Source organism: Oncorhynchus keta, chromosome 11 (assembly GCF_023373465.1).
Source record: "Oncorhynchus keta strain PuntledgeMale-10-30-2019 chromosome 11, Oket_V2, whole genome shotgun sequence".
NCBI lineage: Eukaryota > Metazoa > Chordata > Actinopteri > Salmoniformes > Salmonidae > Oncorhynchus > Oncorhynchus keta.
In genome coordinates, this window is record NC_068431.1 from 48,052,120 (window position 1) to 48,077,279 (window position 25,160).

The 25,160-nt window shown below is 43.4% G+C and overlaps 3 protein-coding genes across 7 annotated transcripts; 2 read left to right on the forward strand and 1 right to left on the reverse strand.

Moving 5' to 3' along the window:
• Positions 1–95: 95 nt before the first annotated feature.
• On the reverse strand, positions 96–19,961 carry LOC118390426 (tyrosine-protein kinase receptor UFO-like). Of its 3 annotated transcripts, none has more exons than XM_035780982.2 (18): positions 19,874–19,961; positions 7,226–7,433; positions 7,019–7,119; positions 6,755–6,937; positions 6,534–6,614; positions 6,125–6,436; positions 4,361–4,500; positions 4,130–4,274; positions 3,838–3,967; positions 3,633–3,727; positions 2,931–3,026; positions 2,705–2,782; positions 2,523–2,615; positions 2,266–2,387; positions 1,998–2,107; positions 1,148–1,307; positions 864–1,000; positions 96–752 (listed from the first exon to the last, which is right to left on the reverse strand). In XM_035780982.2, the coding sequence occupies exons 1-18, from the start codon at positions 19,944–19,946 to the stop codon at positions 287–289; spliced, it is 2,730 nt and encodes a 909-aa protein (XP_035636875.1). In that variant the 5' UTR covers positions 19,947–19,961; the 3' UTR covers positions 96–286. The 3 variants fall into 3 exon arrangements, with proteins under 3 accessions (XP_035636875.1, XP_035636876.1, XP_035636874.1); XM_035780983.2 differs by lacking the exon at positions 19,874–19,961 and adding an exon at positions 7,788–8,259 and having other exon boundaries at positions 7,226–7,383; XM_035780981.2 differs by lacking the exon at positions 19,874–19,961 and adding an exon at positions 7,788–8,259.
• On the forward strand, positions 9,489–15,825 carry LOC118390428 (B9 domain-containing protein 2-like). Of its 3 annotated transcripts, XM_035780988.2 has the most exons (5): positions 9,489–9,908; positions 11,304–12,611; positions 12,884–12,997; positions 13,105–13,230; positions 13,995–15,825. In XM_035780988.2, exons 3-5 carry the CDS (start codon positions 12,910–12,912, stop codon positions 14,306–14,308), a joined length of 528 nt encoding a protein of 175 aa, XP_035636881.1. In that variant the 5' UTR covers positions 9,489–9,908; positions 11,304–12,611; positions 12,884–12,909; the 3' UTR covers positions 14,309–15,825. The 3 variants fall into 3 exon arrangements, with proteins under 3 accessions (XP_035636881.1, XP_035636879.1, XP_035636880.1); XM_035780986.2 differs by having other exon boundaries at positions 11,304–12,997; XM_035780987.2 differs by lacking the exon at positions 9,489–9,908 and adding an exon at positions 10,553–11,121 and having other exon boundaries at positions 11,304–12,997.
• Positions 17,762–24,609, forward strand: LOC118390427 (transforming growth factor beta-1 proprotein-like). The gene is made up of 7 exons (XM_035780985.2): positions 17,762–19,131; positions 22,282–22,551; positions 22,806–22,883; positions 22,996–23,143; positions 23,620–23,770; positions 23,944–24,054; positions 24,195–24,609. The coding sequence occupies exons 1-7, from the start codon at positions 18,792–18,794 to the stop codon at positions 24,240–24,242; spliced, it is 1,146 nt and encodes a 381-aa protein (XP_035636878.1). The 5' UTR covers positions 17,762–18,791; the 3' UTR covers positions 24,243–24,609.
• The last annotated feature ends 551 nt before the right edge of the window (positions 24,610–25,160 follow it).

Genomic DNA, 25,160 nt, shown 5'->3' on the forward strand with positions numbered 1-25,160 from the left:
ACCAATTTATTACACAGTCCGTGCCAACGGATTAGTTGATTTGGTTTCTTAATATTCATATTGGGAAGATAAATATTTATCTAGCATGTGATTTGGTGGCTCCACATTGGTGACAATTGACTACAGTGTATACAGTATGTTCACAACTGTTGAACCGTCCGTAACACAACCAATCCTTGATTTGTTTTGATCTTGTTAATTTGACTACCGTATTGTGGTGAACTTGTCTACTTTCTTCAGTATTTCTTCACAACTACTGGAAGTCCCTCTGTGAGCCTTTTAAACCTCACTTCCTGAAGACCCTCCGGTCCCATCCTTCTCCTTCCCTGTTGTCCTGCCCGTCCAGCAATAGAGAGGAGGTGGGGGAGGAGGAGCAGGAGGCCTGGAGCTGCAGGGTGGGGCTTGATGAGGAGGCCATCCAGCTCAGGCTGTCAATAGAGTCATTGAGATAGGGCTGGGCCTCGCGCTGAGGGCAGAGTACATAGCGATCAGCATGATGATGATGCACCTGGGCGGTTTCCAGAGGGCCCATGTTCTTCTGGTAGGACGGGTGAGGCAGTCCAAAAGGCTCCCAGCCCCCCACGGCCCCCGACAGAGAGCCTGAGGGCTCCTCCATGTTGACGTAGAGCAGGTCATCAGCCTCCTCCTGCTCGGGCATCTCCTCCAGTGCTTTCTCCAGGTCACAGCGCAGGGAGGGGAACCCCGGGCGGTCCTTAGGACTCAGTAGCCAGCAGGAGAACATCAGGGAGTAGCTACAGTATAGAGGAGATACAAAATTACCCAAAATCCAGATACTCCAGGAAAGGTACATTCGTTGCCTCTACTATACACCACTAAATACAGATCCAGAAACAGGCACTCACATGGTGTCCAGGCAGCTAGGGGGCTGCTTGAGGCGGTTGCCCTGTCTAAGGTAGTCGTAGATCTCACTGTTTTCCACTCCAGGGTAGGGCGTCTGTCCCCGAGTGGCTATCTCCCACATAGTCACTCCAAACGACCACTTCAAGAGAGGGATATAAGCACCGTCACAAAAATAATGTACTTGTATTTACTCTTTGTTATGAATTCTTCTGCAGGATGTTAAAACCCAAATACAGTAGGAGACATGGGTCACATAATGTAGCTGGACAAAGTTTGGATAGCTCACCACATCACTCTTGGTGGTGTACACTCGGTCTGCCAGGCTCTCGATGGCGATCCATTTTACTGGCATCTTTGAAATGCGTCCTTGTCTATAGTAGTCTCCATTATAGATCTTCTTAGATAGGCCAAAATCAGCCACACACACAGTCATATTCTCGTTCAGCCTGCAGGACAGATATATACTGAGTGTACAAAACATTAAGACTAAGAGACTTTCCGTGAAAGACTGACCAGGTGAAAGCGACGATCCCTTATTCTTGTTAAATCTACTTCAATCAGTGTGGATGATTTAAGCCTTGAGGCAATTGAGACAATGGATTGTGTATGTGTGCCATTGAGGGTGAATGGGCAAAATGAAAGATTGAAGTGCCTTTGAACGGGGTATGGTAGTAGGTGCCAGTTGCACCGGCTTGTGTCAGGAACTGCAACGCTGCTGGGTTTTTCACACTCAACAGCTTCCCGTGTGTATCAAGAATGGTCCACCACCCAAAGGACATCCAGCCATCTTCACACAATTGTGGGAAGCATTAGACTCAACATGAGCCAGCATCCCTGTGGAACGCTTTCGACACCTTGTAGAGTCCATGCCCCGAAGAATTTAGGCTGTTCTGAGGGCAAAAGAGGGTGGGTAGAACTCAATACTAAGAAGGTGTTCTTAATGTTTTGTGCACTCCGTGTGTGCGCAGATGAGCACAGACAACGTAATAGCAGCGTAAAACAGTACTGTTACTTGCATCACTCAACATGCTCAACTTGCGTCACAGTCGTTCTCTCAGACCATCACAGAAAAACATTGAGGAGTATGTGTGAGAAACAGGAGGACACGGACAGAACAGAGAGGCGAGAATCCCCACATGCAGTTTCGCGCTGCCAGGTCTCTATGGATGAACCTCTTGTCGCTCAGGTACTCCATTCCCCGTGCGACGTCTGTCATGAACTTCACCAACATCTGAGACGGCAGGGACTGATGAATGGAGACAGAGACGATAAGATACAGACAGGGGGTGCTATACAGCGGCACAAATGGAACACGCATTGAAAGGAGAAAAGAGCACAACGCTACAATTTTTATTTGTGTAACAAAAAACCTTTCCCATCTGCGTGGGAGGGAAGGGAACTGACCAAAGGACTGTCCCCGAGTCGAGAGTAGAGCAGGAAACTGTGCAGGTCCCCGTGTTTCATACAAGGCAGGATGACGACAGGGGATGGGTAGCCTCCCCTCTCTACCGTCTGCAGACACACTCCTACAGGGAGGATCGGGGAAACAACCGAATGAATCGAGTCAGGCCTACTTGGTAACGGACACTTGGGAGACAAAAACGTCCGCGTGTTAATAGTCGCTCGATAAGTGACAAAACAAAATCAGCCCAGTCTCTCACCGAGGAGTCTCATGACGTTGGGGTGGTCAAACTCCTTCATACAAGCAGCCTCCCTGAGGAAGTCCTCCATCTCGGTGCGAGTGCAGATGGAAACTACGAGAGGGAGAAGGAGAGGGTGGCTGAGGTCAAACTGACACATACTGCACCGTGGGAGACGCACAATGGGGACATCCGACACTCACTCTTCATGGTCTTCACAGCCACTTTGAGGACAGTCTCTTCATGCACCAGAAGCCCTTCCATGACGGAGCCAAACTCCCCTGCAGATCAAGACATGGACGCGCTGTTAGTCCGGGGGGTTGGTGTAGCTGGGGATCTAAGCCTCTTAAGGCCCTAGGATGTAGTAGTTCATGACTGACTAGGTGACAGTACATATAGCGTATGACGAAGGCTTCAGCCGGAGCTCACCCTCGCCGAGGGTCTTGCCCAGGGTCAGCTTGTGTCGGTCCACCATCACATCCTGCAACTTGTGCTTCAACTCGTCACTGATCACCAGGCTGTTCACTGCGGACAGGGTTAATACTCTCTCTTACACAGAAACAGGGATTCTTAAAGCATGATGTATTGGAAAAATAACTTGAGCGTTATTCCTCTCACACTGCCCTTAAACAAATGAGAGATTCCGTTTTGAAGAACAATGCAGAATATGAGTCCATTATTGTGAAACTGTTCTAGGCTTCCAGTCTATGTTTTCTCTTCCTGTGTTTTCTTTTCACAACGATGTGTGTCGAAACAAAATGCTCTGGCAACAAAACACATCCCAAAACTATGATTTGGAACGTTTCCCATTTGTTCTGAAATAAATATAATTCAATATTTGGAAGCCTTTGTCCCCTAAGAATAATAGCAGTGTGACTCTGCAAGGATTTGAACTCCATTCTCAAACTAATTTCTCTGTGTTCTCCAGCAGATTGTGTAGTTAACAGCCAGATCCTGACACCACTCTGCCCCCCCCCCCCCACCACATCTGGCACAGAACAACATTGAGCAAACGGATGAAATCTGAGCTTCAACATCTGTTCCTGAACTCCCACACTTCATGACACACCGCTTGGTTCCAAGGCGTTTACCGGTGACTGTTCCTCTTACGTCACTGGCATGACAACTCACGTGTGGCTTCATTCGACTGGTGATTGTAGGTGCGTCGGGCGCTGTATCTTACTACGAAGTCCCCACCGCCGTTTCTCATGGGGTCAAATGTTTTCCTGTCGCGCAACACACAAGCACACAGGTGTTTTTAATTGATCATCGAACCGGAATGACGACAACAAAAGAATGAAACAAAGGGGATACAGGGAGACCCAGAGGTACACACCCAAAGCATGTCTCTCTTCGACGCAATATGATTGCATACACCATGATGAACCCTATCAAGGCCAGACCGACAGCAATCCCCATGATCACATACCACCAATGCCAGGAAAATTCCTGATGTGGGGAGAGATCTAAAAAGGCAGGAAAGAGAGGTAGGTCAACTATTACACAGACACTGGAATATGCTACCTGATGAATCAACCTAGAACATTTGGGATCTCCTGCCGTTTTCCTCCTCTCCTTTGCCCCATCCCAACCATCCTACTGTCTCCCTCTGTTCTGTCCAGACTCACCAGGCTGTTTCTGTTTGAGGGTTTGGACAGGGCTCCAGGGGCCACACCCTGCCACAGTACAGGCACTCACACTCAGGGACACACTGTCCAGGAGGCTGGAGAGCGGGATAGCTAGCTCAGAGGACTGAACTGACTCCAGAACAGCCTGAAACAACAGCAAATATACCCATTACACTCAGAGAGAGAGAGTCTACAACATATGTTTACTTTGACAACTGTAACATGGGTTACCTTGGACTTGTTAGGGGTTCTGTACTCCACTCTGTACCCTAGTATCTGGCCATTCAGTCTGCCTGGTGGCTTGGTCCAGCTGACAATAACCTCTGTTCCATTAAACAGTCCACTCACATTGTCTGGTGCTGCCTCTGGTACTGTCAGATACATGCCAAAAAATGAATAATGTTTACAACATGTGACCTGTAACACACACTACCAGACTCATGCTGTTAAAAACCAGTGTGCAAAGGTCCGTGCGTAAAATGTGATCTTATTAAGAGAACAATGTAAATAAAGGCATTTTTGTCACGTTGTGAGTCTTAGCGTGGGCTGCGGCTGGGGCCTGTACTGGACCCTGCCTGGTGATGTCATCGGTGAGTGTTCCACTGCTGATCGTTTCCATATGTGGCTCCACCCCGGCCAACAAAAACACAAGCACCTTCCCCTCTCCCTCCATCTACCCGGCTCTTTCTCTCTCTCGCTCACTCCCTCAGCCCACGCCCCTCTCACTCCCCTCTATCTCTGACCCAGGAGCAGTGGAGAGAGAGATGTAGATGGGAGGGATAAGATATTTTTACTTTGTGGGGAGGTCGGGAATATAGCTCGCTCGCACACACACACACACACACACACACACACACACCTTACAGGTCTGTGCCACGTCATGCGCGCATGTTATTTTCAGATAAATAGGACCGACAAAAGCAAAGAATCTAAATGGTTTGGTTACGCTTAAGCACTAGGAGTCATGAGTTATCTACCACATGCAACAACAACAACAACAACAACAACAAAAAGTGTTCGAAATGAATGAATTTGACAGTGACGGTCAGCATCGTTTAGCTAATGGAATCAAACGAATCCAAACATGCATTCTCCCAGCACAAGAAGGGTGTTTTCTTTTAAGCCTGACATCTGGTAACCGATTTGATAGAATGGAAAATTCTTTAGCGGTCAGTTGATGGTGTGTTGATGTGCACTACACCACTGTGAAATTGGCTGTTTCCCCCTTTCCCCTTCTCTCCGAAAGTCTCTCTTTCCCTTCTACACACAAACATGTCTACATTACAGACTGCGGAAAGCATGAGTTGGCATGGAAAAACCGCTTCTCCACCAGCCATAATTCAAACACACTGCGGCATTATATGGACACAGCAGGATTGAGCCACCTCTGCCAAACCATGAATAGAGAATGCTTAATCTGTTTCCCTCCTGCCCTCAGTACCTCCTCCTTCGCTCAAGCAACTTTCTCAATATAGAAGTTTATATTTTAAAACACTGAGGATGGAGAGAAGGGTGTTCTTACTGGCAAATGTGACTTGTCTGTTGCCAGCTCAGCGGAATAGCACTGAAAATCTTGATTTAACATCAGGTTCCATCCATCTGGCCCTTTTCAGATGTATATTTAGAATGAAACGCTAGACCCCTCTGCTTTTCAAAACCATAAACCTGTATCTCTTCTGTCTGTTTGATCAAAAACACTTGAGAATCCTTAACCAATTCCCAAACTGTTTTTCTTCTTTCCAGAACAATCTTTGACCCATAACCTGCCTAGCTTCACAGTCACTCAACTCTCGTTGTTCCCCCTGTAGGTCACTGACCTCTGCTACATAGGTATCACACTTTAACATTAACTCATTGTACTGTAAGTCACTCAGGACGAAATCATACCTAAGAGTTGTAGATGTGAATACATAACAAAATACATGATCAGTAATAGAATTGCTATAAACACACGCTGATGGGGTGGCGGGTCGAGGACTGTGGCAAACAGCTTACCTCCTTCAGATGTGCGCAGTGTTACCCATGGTGTCCAGGGGGAAGCACCTTGACTGCTACGGCAAGCCACCCTCACGTCATAGGAGGAGTAGGGCTCCAGGTCTGGGATCAGGTGTCGGGCAGGTGGTACATTTACATTCTGGTTGTGGACCAGGTGATTAAGCAATGCAGTGCGGTCAGGACCAGATGGGGCTGCCTGTATAGAGCACACAGAGACAGGATACACCCCTCCAAAGCCAGGCTCCCAGGAGATCAGCAGGGAAGAGATGGTAACCTCTACAGCCTGGACTTCATGTGCCTGGGAGGGAACCACTACACCCAAGACAAGAGAGGTAGTCATGAATGAGACCAAACAAATCAACATAATCATAAGTTGTTTACGTTGAACGACTCCTCTGTTGGTACGGACCTGTCACTGTTCCCGAGGCTGAGGTAGCCACACCTTTACTGTTGTGGGCTTCACAGGAGAAGCTGCTTGTATGGTTGAGGCCTAACAACAGGGATGCAAGGAGGTGGTCAGTCAGACGGACAGAAACACAAATAGACAGTTACAGAATGCAGGTTTCAATTTTAAGCCTGTATAATGTGCTGTTTGTAAGCCAAATGCAAAAGTAAGAGAAAAGTCTTTACCTGTGAAGTTGCGAGTGGAGGGCGAGTGGGATACAGGGTCCTGAAGCGTGTTGAGCGGTCCTCCATTCTGCAGCCAGATGATCCTGACAGGTTCTGGAGGCCCATGGGCCATACACTGCAGGCTGAGGCTAACATTAGCCACTACTGTCATGTCATGAGGCTCCACTGAGAAATGAGGGATTCCTGGAAAAGACCATGAACTCTGAGTAAGATACTGTCGAAAATAAAAAGACAGATTATTGAAGAGACAGAGAGAAACTCTACCTTCTAGCTGAATGACCCCTTCCTGAGACATCAAGTCCTTCCGCCCCACTGTTGCCATGCAACGGTATCTCCCAATGTCTGACAGTTTCACATGATCAATTCTGATGACAAACAAGACATATTACTGTCACTGAAAAAAAGATAAGTCAGACCAAGAATGTGTGACATAGACAGAGAGAGAGAGAGAGTCATAATTGAAGAAATGACCTGAGTTCACTGAGGGTCAGCCAACTTCCTTCAGTGACAGGCACTTGGACTTGATTGGTGTCAGCGTAATCCAGGGATTGACCGTCCCTAAACCACACCACATCCGGAGGTTCCTCTCCACCTCCATCTCCCTGGAGAGTACAGAGCACCTGCACCGGCTTACCCAGGGATGAGGTTACATTGGCTGGGCTCTTCACAAACTGAAACACTTGATTCAAAGGACACCCATTAATCTAAATGTTAAACTGACATTCAGTAAATATGGTTCCTAAAATTAGATTAATGAATACCAAGTTCACTCGGGGAAGCATGAGTTAAGTTTACCATTAAATATAGTGTCAACTTGTCTTGTCAATCAACTGTAATATTAGACTAACCCTATATACCTACCTAAAACGTTCATAAGTAAGAAAAACCGCGATGAAAGAAAAGAACATACGTTTTTCAAAGAATACTATTTGTGTTTTTTAAATGATAAAACATACGTTATGATCATTTCTGAGAGGTCATTTATATTTCTAAAATGACAACATAATCTCTGGTATCATCAATGCTGACTCACCTGGCACAGGGACCACTGTACCTATTATACCCATCAACAAAAGAACAAATAACGGCAAACACCCTCTGCTGCCCTTCATCCTCGTTCAGGTTTGCTCTTGAAGAACAAGATTGGTCTCTACTACGACTAAAATTATGCCTCAGACAGACATCTTTCCATCCTTCCAGGCAAGAAATTAAATTCTTCCTCGCACAGTATCCACGTTAGACTATTTCCTTAAGGTTTCAGACGCTTTCCAAAAAGTTTTCCTTGAGAGTAGACTATGCCATTCATAGCAATTATTGAAAACGTTTTTCTTCTTCCAGGAGTCGAATTCACAATATAACCTACTACTGCTGGATATGATGTAGCCTATCCCCGAGACTGAATTTAGTTTAATAAGCAAATAGTCCGCGAGTATTAGGCATGTCTCTCACGATTGAATTACTCATAGGGAAAACTTTAGCTCTTGACTAGCTCAACTGGCCGCAAGATGGCGCTATTATTCCATTGCGAAATAATAGCGCCTTCCTGCGACCGGTTGGGCTAGCTCTTGACATTTTCCCCCTCCATTACTCCCTCTTCTTCATTCACATTTCTGACTTTCATGGACACTCAACCGTTGAAGAAATAGTACATTGAGAATAGTACATACTTTTAGAGAATTTGTTCCGCCCCTAGCATACATTACATACTATGAAGAAATAAATGTTCTATTTATCTGACGTTGGAAAGTATGCTGCGTTCGTAACCAAATGGGATGTGGGAATTTACCAGTTGTGAAGTCGTAAATACCAGTTGGATGCATTCAAATGGTCTGAAGTCTTTTAGAAACGCTGATTTGTTAATGGCAAACAAGCATTATGTCAATAAAATAAATATAATTTGAGATGCAAATGCCCCTCCTGGGTAAATCCATTTCAATTCAATCACTTTTTGACAGCACCCCTTTTGATTTGAATGAAATCTCCCATACATATTTTGCCCATTTGTAGAAGTGCTCAGAAAGTGACTTTGGATCTGAATGAGAAAACATTCAATAAATAAAGGTGCTCAAAGCTCACCTATTACGCGTACCCCACCATACCATGAGACATCCATGTCTTCATCACTGGAAAAGATAAACGGTTGATATTGATATAATTTAAAAGCTTACAAACAGGGTTGTCAAACTATTTAATAATTTGTTGATTTTTTTGTTGTCATTTTTAACCTTAAACGTCAATTATCTAAAAACCTGTAAACTCCAATTGTTTTCATTTTCACATATATTGTAGCTTAGACCTTATTTTACATCATCTGAGGTTTTTTGTGTTGTGTTGCCATTGGTTGACAACATTCTCGAATACATATTTAGGCTGATAAATTTACTAAAATGGGAGATATTAAATGTCAACTTTCGAATTGCACCACAAAGATGGTTGTTGGAGGTTCACACATCAGAGAATGTTGACTTGGATGGGAATATTTGTTGTTTTAAATTATACTGTCAATCCTCCCTATTGAAATCATAGAAATATAGACATGACCATTAAAGTTTAAATTAGACTGTGGGAGGGCCGGTGGCCATCTTTGTGGCAGTAATTAGAAGTTAAAATTTTAATTCAATTTAAATGTCAATTGTGTACCAGCTATAAAGTGCAGTGGTCTGAAGGGATATGTCCATTCTATGAATTATATTTCTATGATTAAAATGAAACCCATACTGTATTCAAGAGCATGATGTGTCTCAACCGATGGCAGGCACAACACACACAAAATATGAGTTTAAGCGTTCTTAGATCATTTTACGTTAAAGGTTAAAAAAAAAATGTAATCATTCAAAAACATTTTCTTTTAAGAAATTATACAATAGTTTGAGAAGACTGTTTGCTAGCTTTTAATTAAATAATATCAAACACAACGGTTGATCTTTTCCAGTGATGACGGCATGGATGTCTTATCGTATGTTGGGGTAGGATGAATTTGGAAATGGTGGGACATCATATAAACTGGGACAGTTTAATCCTGCCGTGTTTATTTCTTGGTCTGACAAGAGAAAATCTAAACTATTGTTACTAAACCACACGATCAAAATTCCATCACTTCATTGGTGTGACATTACAGAGGGGGACACAGCAAGCTTCAAACAGGAAGCTCAAGGTAAGGCTTTTTTTCTCTGTTTTGATGTTAAGGTTAAAAAAAACTGTCCAAATATTGCACTGTGCATACTATGTATGTATGTACTGGTGCATCAAAATATATAGAACGTTGCCAATATTATGTTTCAATTTTGTAATTCAGTCATTTTCTTTGTTTACCAAACATAGCTAGCTAGCTAAAGTAGGACAGTATGGAGTAGATAAAGTGGGACAGCATAATACGCTTTTCCAATGGAGAAAAGAGATCCAGTTTTTATTTGAGACCCCATGTACTTAGATTAGTCAGGGCTCTGGTTCTTTAACCTCTTCAGACATCTATCCAACATATTATCCCAACACGTGATACATTTTTGAAATCCTCAGAAGTTTCCTAAACACACAAAACTTTATTGAATTGTCATTGGGGTACAATTAGGACTAAAGTAGTGGTGTCCCAGTCTACCACATGCGAATTGAAAATATGGTTTTGCCTCAGTATACACAAATGGGTGTGTCATGCCTCCTGTAAATATGATATCAAAATGTTGTTGTTTTTTTAAATTAGAAAACATCTGGATTTCATAAATGTATCATGTATTGGGTTAATATGTGAAATAAATGTCGAAAGAGGGTACAGACGACGGAAATGCAAAGTGTCCCACTTATTCGTAATTCACCCTGTGCAAAATGGGTCACTTTTGAGCCCCTTTTATTTCCTAAATGTTTTGGTATTCCGGTACAAAACGTAACTTTCTGACCACTTATTCCATGGGCAAACATGTTTGGAAGGTTTTGTTTAAATCAAAAGGGATGCAGTCAAAAAGTGATTGAATTCGAGTGGAATTTCCCTCCTTATAACCAGCCAGTTTGTTTCTAACGTGGAAACGGGGATTGTTCGACAATGCAGCCGACAGTGAAGGCGACTGCTGGCTGACTGATCTACAATGCCGTGTTAAAAACAACTGGGAACTTGGAAATCTCTGACTTCCGACTTCGGGTGCGTTCAACACAACATGGGAAATATGAAAAAACACGAGCTCCGACTGGGAGAAATCGTTTTGAACGGTCATCCAACTCAGAATTCCAAGTCTGGAACTGGACCTGAAGATCCCTGACAAGTTCCCAGTTGTCTTGAAAGGGCCATAACCTCAACTCCACGTCATACGATGGAGTTCAGCGGTGACAAGTGTGGGCGGACTGCACCCCCGACTACATCGAGTCCCTATCTGTCGATAGTACACATTTTCATTCTTTAATGCTTTCTTTGTACCTATGTTTGTCCTGTGTAAATGCAAGCTTTTCTTTGGGTGCTGAAAGCCAAAGTTTTTGATAAAAGTAGAGGTTTATGCAACGTGTAGTGGTGTAAATTGCAATTAAGGATGTGCATGACAGATATTCTCTCTACCATCCACCACAGGCATGCAATCTCCCCACATGAAGAGGAACAAAGGGACAAATAGTCCAGTGGACTGTCTGCGCCTTGGCACCAGCCATGATGCCCGGGCAGTGAGGGCTGTGTATTTACTGATGAGAAGGGCTGCTGCTTCCTCTGCCATGGCTTACCTGGGTGCATTCTCTGCTAACTCTGACGCAAGGCCTCCTGACCTGCCGCCCACCACAGACTTCTCTGACCTGGGCTCAGCAGGGGTGCACCACTCCTGCAACCAGACTGTTGACTCTCCTCACTTCCACAACTTTGGCTTTAAAGGGGTCTGACTCTGACTTTTATGTCTTTGTCTGTGGGGGACATTCATTCTAGTGGGGAAATGATGACATCTACTGCCAAGACTTTCAATCCTCCTGTCCATCCTTAATAGAGCCCCACATTGGAGGTGTCAAACAGGGAAATGGTTCCAATCGCTTTTACACCATTTTTCCCATAGGGAATTTTAGAAACACTTAAAATAAGGGCTGTGTTTTGTGTAGGCTTACCATGGCATGACGTTTTGCCAACCATGTAAATCTCTCTCAGACAAGGTGACTTCTAAAATCCCCTATGGGAGAAATTATTGGAACCATTTCCTTGTTTGACCGCTAGGTTTTATGGGTATTATGACTCATACTGTGGTACTCTATGAAAATACAAGGGCAATTGCCTCTTATTGTTGAGTGATATGTGCTGATAAAAAAAAAACATTGAAGCTCTATTTTCTTATTTTTGATCCTTGTCTGTTTTCAACCTGTCTGATGCCATTATCTGGCTGTGGATAGAACATGGCTTTCTTGAAACTGTTTTTAATGATGTAATGTAAGCATACCTTCTCTTTTCAATTGTTTGTTTTTAGTTTAATTATATTAATATGCAGCAATATGCAGCCTTGTGTACCCTAGTTAGTACACAATAATGCATCATCACAAACATTTGATTGAAATAAATGTACACAGCCGGCTATACTGTTGCACATCTTTGTCTATAAAAACAGTCTTCCATTGCAATAAGGCAGTTAACAATTTCCCTAGTTTTCTACAAGGTCATCCAGGCAAGGAGTACAACCATAAGAGCATTAGGTAAACACCAATTATTGATAAATTTAAAAAAAAGTTTATAAAGACAAATTCCCTCTCTTGACATAAATATTTGATTCCCTTGTGGAAGGAAGGGAACAGAGCGGTCAAAACCTTTTGCCGATTTCTCTCAACGTCAGCCTCCGTAGTTTCTTGTTTGGTTGCCAAGGAAATGAGGATCATGGTGGCTTCAGCATTTTCATCTGATTGAATCCAAGCGGTAGCTGTGTTTTTGACATTATCGTTTTTGTTTTACTGACTATGTTGTGTATGAAGTGATGTATTAAAACGTTAATCAAATGTTCTAGTTTGCTAACTAACTAACAACCATATTTCAGGCCAGCTATGTTGACAAATGTATCATTTGAACCTACGACTACGAGGCTAGCTAGCTAACGTTAGCCAGATAGCTAACTAGCTAGCTAATCCCAGCTAGCCACTGACACTGTAAACAGATGTTCAATTCAGCGTTATTACGTGCTCTACCTGCAGGCAGAGGAGCTGCAATTATACCAGTAATGGCAGAGCTGCACATTGTCGGTCAGATCGTTGGGGCAAGCGGCTTCCCTCATAGCAGTCTCTTCTGCAAGTGGGGAATTCATACAGGTGTCTTTTGTTGTATTCAGATTATTTTATTGAGCATTTTACTTCACCTCATCCGTTGTGATTGTGGATTCTCTGTTTCCAACCACACGTCTATTTCGTTATGTAAGGGGGTGCATGGCGACTTCTCTCGGGCTTGAAGGAGGGGCAGACCCAAGTGGATTTGCCTCAGACAGGGGACATGGCATTCTGGAGTCATCCCATTGATCTGCACTACACCACTAAAGGACTGCAAGGTAGTTAGCTACCTTCCTGACAATTTATAAGTAGCAGTTCATCACAGACGTCAATTAAAAGCTACATAACTTACATACCTACATCTACCAAGCCTAGCTTTCAGGTTAAAAATAACAGGGTAAGACTGGAACATTTTCAAAGACTCCAGCCACCCAAGCAATAGACTGTTCACTCTGCTCCTGCACACCAAGCAGTACTGGAGTGCCAAGTCTGGGACCAAAAGGCACCTGAACAGCTTCTACCCCCAATTCATAAAACTGCTGAACAGTTGATCAAATGGCTACCCGGACTATTTGCATTGACCTTTTTTTGCACTAACTCTTTTACACTGACTCTATGCGTGGACACTCACTGGACTCTACCCACACACATACACTGACACCCCAACACATGCACACACACACACACGTTACACATGCATATAGATGCCTCACACACACACTTTCACACTCCACATACGCTGCTGCTCTGTTTATTTTCTATCCTGATTGCCTTGTCACTTTTACCCCTACCTACATGTATAATATTACCTCAACTACCTCGTACCCCTGCACATTGACTCAGAACTGGTACTTGTATGTAGCCTCGCTGTTGTTATTTATTATGATTGTGTTACTATTTTCTATTTTTATTTGCTAATTTTCTTACTTTATAACTGCATTGTTGGGCTCGTATGTAAGCATTTTACAGTAACGTCTACACCTGTTGTATTTGGCACGTGACAAATAAAATGTTACTATATTTGACTTCTCTTCCCCATTAGGCTGGCCCAAGCTTCACCTGCAGGTTTGGCACCAGGATGCATTTGGGCGCTGTCAGCTGTATGGGTATGGATATTGCCATGTGCCCTCCAGCCCAGGGCACCACTATGTACGCTGTGTGACCTGGAGACCACTGGGATCCTGGCAAGAGCAGATATCTCAAACCTTTGTGGGTGGAGGTCCCCTGCTGCGCTCCCCAGACATCATATACAGTGGGGCGGACAGATATAGGCTGCACACAGTGGCTATGGGCACTGTAGAGCTGGAGCTAGGCATCATCATGCGACACTTTGACAGATATGGTGTAGAGAGCTGAAATGTTGAGAGATTGGACAGAGCAAAGGGTGAATGGAGAGAGGCCTGAATGGAGCACTGTATTGTTAGTGGGTGTGGATTTTGACCATATCTGCAACGGGTACATAAGACTGAGCAGGTCAGATGAGATATTTTGCCTTGTGAGATGTGTTGATGTTGCATACATTCACTATAGATACAAGAGTATGTGGACACCAATTCAAATGAGTGGATTCGGCTATTTCAGCCACACCCATTGCTGTCAGGTGTATAAAATCAAGCACACTGCTATGCAATCTCCATAGGAAAATATTGTCAGTAGAATGGCCTTACTGAAGAGTTCAGTCACTTTCAACATGGCACGGTCTTAGGATGCCATATTTCCAACAAGTCAGTTTATCAAATTTCGGCCCTGCTAGAGCTGACCCGGTCAACTGTAAGTGGTGTTATTGTGAAGTGGAAACGTCTAGGAGCAATAAATGCTCAGCCGTGAAGTGGTAGGCACACAAGCTCACAGAACGGGGCCGCCGAGTGCTGAAGCGTGTACCGTGTAAAAATCATCTGTCCTCGGTTGCAACAATAACAAGTTCCAAACTGCCCCTGGAAGCAACGTCAGCACAAAAACTGCTTGTCAGGAGCTTCATGAAATGGGTTTCCATGGCCAAGCAGCCGCACACAAGCCTAAGATCACCATGTGCAATGCCAAGCGTTGGCTGGAGTGGTGTAAAGCTCGCCGCAGTTGGACTCTGGAGCAGTGGAAACATGTTCTCTGGAGTGATGGATCACGCTTCACATTCTGGCAGTCCAACGAACAAATCTGGGTTTGTCGGATGCTAGAAGAATGCTTCCTGCCCTAATGCATAGTGCTAACTCTAAAGTTTGGTGGAGGAGGAATAATGGTCTGGGGCTGTTTTTCATGGGCTAGGCCCCTTTTTTCCAGTGAAGGGAAAACTTAAAGCTACAGCATACAATGACATTCTAGATGATTCTGTGCTTCCAACTTTGTGTTAGGCCTTTTCCTGCTTCAGCAGGAAGGTCCATACAGAAATGGTTTGCTGAGATCGGTGTGGAAGAACTTGACTGGCCTGCACAGAGCCCTGACCTCAGCCCCATTGAACACTTTTGGAATGAACTGGAGCACCGACTGCGAGCCAGGCCTAATCGCCCATCAGTGACTGACCTTACTAAAGCGGCTGATATGGCAGCAAAGGGGGGACCAACTCCATATTAATGGCCATGATTTTGGAATGAGATGTTCGAGCAGGTGTCCACATAATTTTGGTCAGGTATGTGTATAATGAGAAGACCCCAACATGCAAATGTGTGTCTTTCCCCTATTTCTCCACAAAGGGGGGGGTGTGAGCCTTTCAACACAATCTGCCTTCCTGATTTTTAATTTTTTATATTATTTTAAACATTTTATATAACAGATATTTAAAAATGCAAACCAGATTTTATACTGTACTTAATTTCAGTTTTCTATTTTCCTATGAACTTTTTTTTATATAGTAAAATTATGTAAATAAATCATTACCTGCATGCCTGTGATCTATAACCTAACCTGCATCATTTTGCTTTACAAATATTCCCTCAAAGTTTGCAAGTTTCATATCTAATGACACAATTAATTCACTCATCAATTTATTTTTCGTAATAATATGCAGTTGTTAAAGTTTGATAGTAGATTGTAGTAATAAACACAGGGTGGAGACAAAATACACTGAATATACAAAGCATTAGGAACACCTTCCTAATATTGAGTTGCAAAAAAGCCTCAATTCGTCGGGGCATGGACTCTACAAGGTGTCGAAAGCGTTCCACAGGGATGCTGGCCCATGTTGACTCAATTTCAGCTTTTCTTTCTTTCATCACATTCCCAGTGGGTCAGAAGTGCAATACACTCAATTAGTATTTGGTAGCATTGCCTTTAAATTGTTAAACTTGGGTCTAACGTTTCGGGTAGCCTTCCACAAGATTCCCACAATAAGTTGGGTGAATTTTGGCCCATTCCTCCTGACAGAGCTGATATGACCGAGTCAGGTTTGTAGGCCTCCTTGCTCACACAGGCTTTTTCAGTTCTGCCCACAAATGTTCTATAGGATTGAGGTCAGGGCTTTGTGATGGCCACTCCAATACATTGAGTTTGTTGTCCTTAAGCCATTTTGCCACAACTTTGGAGGTATGCTTGGGGTCATTGTCCATTTGGAAGACCCATTTGCAACCAACTTCCTGACTGATGTCTTGAGATGTTGCTTCAATATATCCACATCATTTTGATGACATCTGTTTTGGGAAGTGCACCAGTCCCTCCTGCAGCAAAGCACCCCCACAACATGATGCTGCCACGTCCGTGTTTTACGGTTGGGATGGTGTTCTTCGGCTTGCAAGCCTCCCCCTTTTTCCTCCAAACATAATGGTGGTCATTATGGCCAAACAGTTCTATTTTTGTTTCATCAGACCAGAGGACATTTCTCCAAAAGGTACGTTCTTTGTCCCCATGTGCAGTTGCAAACCGTAGTCTGGCTTTTTTATGGTTTCTTCCTTGCTGAGCGGCCTTTCAGGTTATGTCGATATAGAACTCGTTTTTACTGTGGATATAGATACTTTTGTACCCATTTCCTCCAGCATCTTCACAAGGTCCTTTGCTGTTGTTCTGGGATTGATTTGCACTTTTCGCACCAAAGTACGTTCATCTCTAGGAGACAGAACACATCTCCCTGAGCAGTATGACGGCTGCACGGTCCCATGGTGTTTATACTTGCGTACTATTGTTTGTACAGGTGAACGCGGTACCTTCAGGCGTTTGGAAATTGCTCCCAAGGATGAACCAGACTTGTGGAGGTCTACAATATTTTTTCTGAGGTCTTTGCTGATTCCTTTTGATTTTCTCATGATGTCAAGCAAAGAGGCACGGAGTTTGACGGTAGGCCTTGAAATACATCCACAGGTATACCTCCAATTGACTCAAATTATGTCAATTAGCCTGTCAGAAGCCTCAAAAGCCATGACATAATTTTCTGGAATTTTCCAAGCTGTTTAAAGGATGTCAACTTAGTGTTTGTAAACTTCTCACCCACTGGAATTGTGATACAGTGAATTATAAGAAAAATTACTACTTTGTGTCATGCACAAAGTAGATGTCCTAACCGACTTGCCAAAACTATAGTTTGTTAACTAGAAATTTGTGGAGTGTTTGAAAAACAATTTTTTTAATGACTCCAACCTAAGTGTATGTAAACTTCCGACTTCAACTGTATATGAACTATAAAGGTATTGTAGCCATGTCAGTCTTTTTAGATGATACTATGGATGATGCTACGTTTTTAGCACTTGCAGGCGGATTGAATTTAGCAAATCAACCAGTTATTTTAAGTTCTTCCATGTGTTGTCTTCCAGCAAAGCTAACAGAACAAGCAGCCCTGTGCTTTGAAATGGCAGAAGTTTCACAATGCTGCTCACTTCCTGGACTTAGTGTCATACATTTTTAGTGCAAGAGAGGAACTGGAGAAAAATATCCGTGGCTGAGGATGACTAGTAAAACAAACCGCACAATGAATGCATGAACAGTAGGGTCTAACTTTAGTCTGAAACGTTTTAACTAACTGGATCTGAATATAGTAAGACTAGAGAAGGAGCTGTGACTACGTGTGGGCGAGTTTGTTGTTGCTGTTAGGATGTCTCTGCTCTTTCATTTGTTGTGGTGTTCTCTGGCAAGGTTGGGTTTGGAAAGTGCGTCTACTGGTCTAGTGAGTGACAGCATCAGTCTTGGAGAATTTGAATTGAAGCTAGGCAGTAGTTTTTTGACTCCTAACATTTGACTCCTAGCAATATGCTGTGTGCATGTGTTTATGAATTACCCTTTTGCTTGGAAAGGGAATTGGGTCAATTGACTAAAATTTCTTCAGTAATGTTGTATGAAGACTGTCACATTTGCAAAAAAATGTGCTTAGGAATGGATTTTAACAAATTAAAAGTTTATAGAGGGTGGGGAAGAAAGTTGAGACAACTTGACAATTTTCATTGAGATTTCCCTTTTATAGTTCATGACTTTCCAAATCTCACAGTTTACACAGGGCCACCTGTTTCCAGAGCTTGTTTGTTGTATTAACGTGTGTGTGTGTATTTGGGTCCCAGGGACAGGTAGTAATGTGGTGATGTGCTGTAGTTCATTCATTCCTTGAGTTGAGACTGCCTCTAGGGAGCACTGAGAGTATGCGAGGCACTGTACCAGTGAGACAGTGACTCAGTCTAGGCTGAGCTCTTGTGGTGCTTCTCCGTGGTCTGACCTCGGTTCCACAGCGTGCGCCAGTCACAGAGGAGCTCAACTTGAGATCCTGAAGAGCCTCCTGTGTTTCAGTGAGTATTGTGACAGCAGCAGGAGTAGTGCATTGAAATCAGCTCCCGCAACGGGACTCGGCGAGCTCAAACAGGACGGTAAAATCCACATAATAGTCATCTCTGAAAGCCTGCTGTCTTTAGACGTCGTTCCTCTTTTGAAGTGGGCCATGAGGGCAGAATGTTTGACGCTGGTTGCCTTATTGGCGCTGGAATATGTGTGTCGGAGTGAAGCCATGTCCACCTGTAAGTCTCTGGACTTGGAGCTGGTGAAGAGGAAACGTATTGAGGCCATCCGTGGACAGATACTGAGCAAGCTGCGGCTGCCCAAGGAGCCAGAGATTGACCAGGAGGGAGACTCTGAGGAGGTCCCAACCTCCCTGATGTCCATCTACAACATCACAGTGGAGCTGAGTGAGGAGCAGGTGCAGACGTACATACCGGCCACTCGGGATGCAGAAGAGGAGGCATACTTTGCAAAGGAGGTCCACAAGTTCAACATGAAACAAAGTGAGTGCACTAGCTTTGCAAGGATAACGACGCCGAGGCTTTTTCTAAAATGTTTTATGAGATTAGTGGGATCTTGGGATCTCAACCAAGGGGTTGCAAGATCGAATCCTCGAGCTGATAAGGTAAAAATCTGTCGTTCTGCCCCTGGACAAGGCAGTTAACCCATTGTTCCTAGGGCGTCATTGAAAATAAGAATTTGTTCTTTATATGATTTGCCTAGTTAAATAAAGGTGAAATAAAAAATGCCTCCATACAGAATCTTTCCAGATCCTTGATACCCTCGTCTGCGCTTATGGACTGCCCTCTTCAATTCAAACCACAGGTTTTCAATGTGGTTCAAGTCCGGAGACTGAGATGGCCATTGCAAAAATGTTGGTTTTGTGGTCAATTAACCATTTATTTGTGGATTTTTTTATGTGTGCTTAGGTTATTGTCTTGCTGGAAGATCCAATTGTGGCCAAGTGTCATCCTCTTGGCAGAGGCAACCAGGTTTTGGCTAAAATATCCTGGTACTTTGTAAAGTTCCTGATGCTGTTGACCTTAACAAAGGCCCCAGGACTAGTGGAAACAAAATGGCTCCATAACACCATGCCATTGCAAGTAACAAAATATATTTTGGTACTTGTAACAAAATATATTTCTCTGTGCAATTGTATTAGTATAATATCATTTCCAAATGTTTTGAGCATGCTATGTAGCTTGGTATTTGTGTGACTTGTAGTATTTATCATTCTGAACTTACCTGTATATCCATGCATGCTGCTGCTTACACAGATAATACGGCCTGGGTAATTCCAGTCCTCGGGGGGCCTCATTGGTGTTACACTTCTTCTCCATCCCTAGCAAACACACCTGATTTTAAACTAATTGCATTCTAAACTGAAGATCATGATTAGTTGATTATTGGAGTCAGGTGTGTTAGCTGGGACTGGGGCAAAAACTGTGACACCAATCAGGCCCCCGAGGACTGGCGTTGCCCAGGCCTGCGAGTAGCTTGTCAAGTTAAAGTGGATGTTTCCCTAGCCTTACTTTAGTCAGGTATAGGCGTGTTAAATGCTTAATGTGTGTAGGGGGCTCTTCAAAGGTTGATTTTTAAGGTATAAATCTTTAATTAGGCCATACCATTGGAGAGGCGTGCGAGATATTTGCAGACCTATGCCTATTTGGCAACCCTTTTCCCACGTCGGAGAGTATATCCGTGGACGGTTCTGATAAGGAAATTGTCGTTTGCATCGCTGTGCAGTTCCCAGGAATGAATTAAGTCCAATTGTCAGATGCTACCACCCCCCTCGAAATGAAAACCAAACATGCTCAGTTCTACTTCCCGTCTGCGGCAGCAAGTTACCCAATTGCGGGTCTGATGATCTATTCTAGACAAACATGTGAAACACCAGTGTGTTTGCTAAGCTAGACACAACATGGATTCCATGTTTGGTTTTGATTTAGAGGGGGTGGGGACATTTTAACAATTGGATGTCATTTTTTTCCTGGGCAAAGCTTAGGAACGATTTCCTTATCAGAACCGTCAACCGACCACTGATGTACTCTCCGATGTGGGAAAAGTGTAGCCAAACAGAGTCGGCAATCTCGGCAAGGTGGCTCAATGTCCTACAGCTAGACCATATTGTCACTTAGAATGTGGAGGGTGAGACCGATGGATGGGGCAAGGGAGGTTTCCTCGGACTGATTCCTGTGTGCTTATCTGGGCAGCTGGCAGGAAGGAACACTTCAGGATACATTCTGTTAAATGACTCAAGTCGTGCCCTCGCCAATAATATGGCTTCTATCCCTGTAAACCATGAAGCACCTGTCAACCTTTTCACCACACTGGATTCTGCGACGTAGGATGATGCAGAGAGGGTTCGCAGACATGCAAACGATTAAGCTAATCAAGGCTATTTCAACCATGTCATATGTTGTGAATATGATGCATTTGAAATAGTGCTGTAGTTTCTGACTGAGCAAATTTAGAAACTGCAGTTGGTGGAACATTTTTAGGATGTAAATGTGTATAATTATGTCCTTTAGATAAGGTTGTTGACTGGAAATGGGTGTTTCTTCCATTGGTTTACTGAACTGACTGCAATGGCCCTGTCTGCTGTGTTTAAAACCACGGCCTGCCTCAACCTTTTACCTCTCCCTACCAGATGTTTCCTTCCCTTTGCTGGATCCTTCCCCTTTTCTGTCTAAAGACAGTATAAATCTCTGCAGTGTAAACTTGTTGTCCAGGCAGTCACTGAGCCGGTTAGGTTTGCCCTAGAAGCTCTCATGATCGTGACCTCTGAATAGCTCCCTTTTTCGTTTAGTGTAATGCTATGTGGTGGTGCATCATGGTTTGCTCTCGAGAACCCAAGGTGGCATTCTGCTCAGAGTTCTCAGGCGTAAGTATCGCCCAGAGGCTGGGACCATGTGAACTACAATCCCCACACTCTGCTTTAATGTTTATAAACGTTAATAATCCTCACTTGCAATAAGGTTTTGGAAACATAAAGCCCTCTCTTTTCACATCACATAACAAATAACTTCACAAATGCAAATTATACACTTACAATTATACACTGTTTTAACACAGTTGCAGCCAACAATATTTTTTAATTGAGAACTTGTTCTCAACTAGCCTACCTGGTTAAATAAAGGTGAAATAAAATTAAAACACTTTTTTGGCTTCCTTATTCCGTTACACGCAGGTGTTCGGAGCACTCTAGATAGCTAATTAGCACAGGTGGTCGCCTCTGTCTTCTGTCGGTCTTCTGTAAGAAACCGCTGTAACATGGAAATATGGCTGGGGTTCCCCCTCCCCCACCCCGGCAGAAGATACCTTTGTGAATAGATGCTAGAGTTAGCTAGAGGCTACAGCGTGGTGTGATCTGGCCCCCAGAGCAGGCTCACTTCCTCAGCGGCCTTTCCAATGTGTAATTATTGTTACAGCCTCACAGGGGTAATTTTGGCTCCAGCGGAGAGTATTTGAGGCAAAGCCAAACCTGAAACTGCTTTCGCCTCTCCCTGAGAGTGTCTTTTTATATAACATAATCTATCCACAATAGTTTTTTTACCGGTACAAATGCTTTCTCTATGGCCTCCTCTCTTACACCGACTGGTCCTGTAGTAGAAATAATTAACAATCGCTGATGGACTCTCTTTCTTCCGCAGGTGAGAACACCAGTAAGTACCAAATGCTCTTCAACATGTCTGAGATGCGGTCTGTATTGGGGACAGATCGACTGCTCTCTCAAGCTGAGCTCCGTATCCTCATCAAAAATCGTGGCATGCACGACAGAAGTGAGCAGAGGCTGGAACTCTACAGAGGCACTGGAGATAAGGCACGTTACATGAAGTCCCATTTTGTCTCAAAGGAATGGGCCAATCGCTGGGTCTCCTTTGATGTTACACAGACTCTGAGGGAGTGGCTGAAAGGGGCTGGTAAGTTACAATTTCCTTTAGGGTTGTAGTCATAATTGCATAACACAAACAGTCTGTTGAATCACTGACAATCATATCCTGTTACAAATCTGTGTTTGATTTAAGTGGCACTACAAAGAAGGCCTATGGCAAAGCATGTGTAAGAACTTTCCAATAGACTTTTACACCTAAAACAGCAGACCTATTCCTTCAGGTTAAAAAAAAAAAAAAAGTTGATACACAATTTATATTTGGATTTTTACAACATTTTCCAGGAAAGGAGCAAGGATTCCAATTGAAGTTGCCTTGTGAATGTGGGAAAGCAATGGAAGAATTCCTCTTTGAAATATCAGGTATTTGCAGTCTACTAGCTATATTCACTATATTGAAATCAACTCAAGCCACACTTTTTCTGACAAAGCTCCACTGTAAATCTCTTTACTGACAAATGTGTCAATGTTTTAGGGATGAACAAGCCAAGGGGAGATAAAGAAACTCTCTTCATGAACATGCCAAAGCCTCACATTTTACTGATGTCACTTCCTGTGGAACGCCACAGCCAGCTTAGCTCTCGGAAGAAACGACAAAGCACTACTGAAGAGATCTGCTCAGAGTGAGACTATTCTTTGTTCCACCTGCCCAAGAAAACATTTTATAACTATAAATTAATGTCTCTTAAATGTGTGTTAATTAAGCAATAAGGCACAAGGGGATGTAGTATATGGCCTATATACCACGGCTAAGGGTTGTTCTTAAGCACGACGCAACGCGGAGTGCCTGGATACAGGCCTTAGTCGTGGTATATTGGCTATGCACCACAAACCCCCGTGGTGCCTTATTGCTATTATAAACTGGTTACCAACGTAATTAGAGCAGTAAAAATAAATGTATTGTCATACCGATGGTATATGGTCTGACATACCACAGCTGTCAGCCAATCAGCATTCAGGGCTCGAACCACCCAGTTTATAATCTCTTTTAGCTGATGGATATACTGTAGGCCTACATAGACGCCTTGTTAATGCCCTGTTTTTAAGAGATGAGGTGTATAACTCACAGGTGTGTGTGTGTGTGTGTGTGTACCCCCAGCAAATCGGAGAGTTGCTGTGTGCGAAAGCTTTACATTGACTTCCGTAAGGACCTGGGCTGGAAATGGATCCATGAACCCACTGGCTACTTTGCTAACTACTGCATTGGCCCATGCACCTATATATGGAACACAGAGAACAAGTACTCCCAGGTAATGCTACCAATCATGTACCTGTAAGCCTCCCTATTGTTTACTGTCTCTAAAGGATCTGTACAGTAATGCCACTATATAGCCACGGGGTGAGATAGAGACTATATTCAGAACAAGATGGTCTGTAACTGTTCCATGAGATATCTAGTAACCTTTTGTTTACTTAACCACAGGTACTGGCTCTGTATAAGCACCACAATCCTGGAGCCTCTGCCCAACCTTGCTGTGTTCCACAGGTCTTGGAGCCCCTACCCATTCTCTACTATGTGGGTAGGCAACACAAGGTCTGTGAATACTGTATTGTTAACTCATAACATCCTCATTGAATTGAAATGATAGTCAACGAAGCTGCTGGGTTAAAATGTTTCTGAACAATGTCTATCCACTGAAGGTACTCTTCCTTTTTTCTTCTTTTCTTGCACAGGTGGAGCAGTTGTCCAATATGATTGTTAAGTCCTGCAAGTGTAGCTAGAATTACATATATATCCATTTTCTTATTCATCGTATTTCCTTGTACTCATGGAGTCCTAGCGAACATCTGGATGTAGTCCAGACATCATTTCCGAATGTTAATAATATTATTTGACATATTTCCCAGCTGAGGATTTCCTTATTCAATGATTAGTGGATGTTTTTTTATTTACATAGTGGTTTATGGAGTTTTTTAATAGTTATTTAGATTTGCCAATGTCCTGGGTGTGTCAATAGACTTGTCTTATTGTCATTGTGTTTCAGTATTTACAGTGTATTCACAAAGTATTCAGACCCCTTCTCTTTTTCCACATGTTGTTACGTTACAGCCTTATTCCGAAATGGATTAAATAAAATACAAATCCTCATCAATCTACACACAATACCTGTAAAAAAGGTTGTCCCCCTCCTCTCCTCTCTACCTAACTTCCCCTTCACAGTCCCTTCAGTTTCTCTTAAGTCCCGTTAGTTTGGCTGCTCAGCCTACCTAAGTTATCCCTCACCCAACATAGCCCTGCCATTCCCAAACAAACAGAGTGCTTGGAAAGGGGCATCTGGACACTGCACCCACCCACTCAGGTCAGAGCATTATTGCTGTCTGAATGGAGAAGACTCATGTGTCTGAGGACTTTTTATTGTCGACAGTAACATGAAAGTCTGACTGTTGTGTGTGAGCGTCGAAAATAACCACAACAATAAGAATCCAAGTAATTCGGATTACCAAAATCATATAAACATATTCAATGGAAACGTGTGTGTGTGTGTGTGTGTGTGTGTGTGTGTGTGTGTGTGTGTGTGTGTGTGTGTGTGTGTGTGTGTGTGTTGTTGACTATCAAGAGTACAGTGATGGGCCTCAACAACATGTTCTAACCGGACCGCACTATAGTGAGCAGAACCAACCAATCAGTTCTAAGTATAT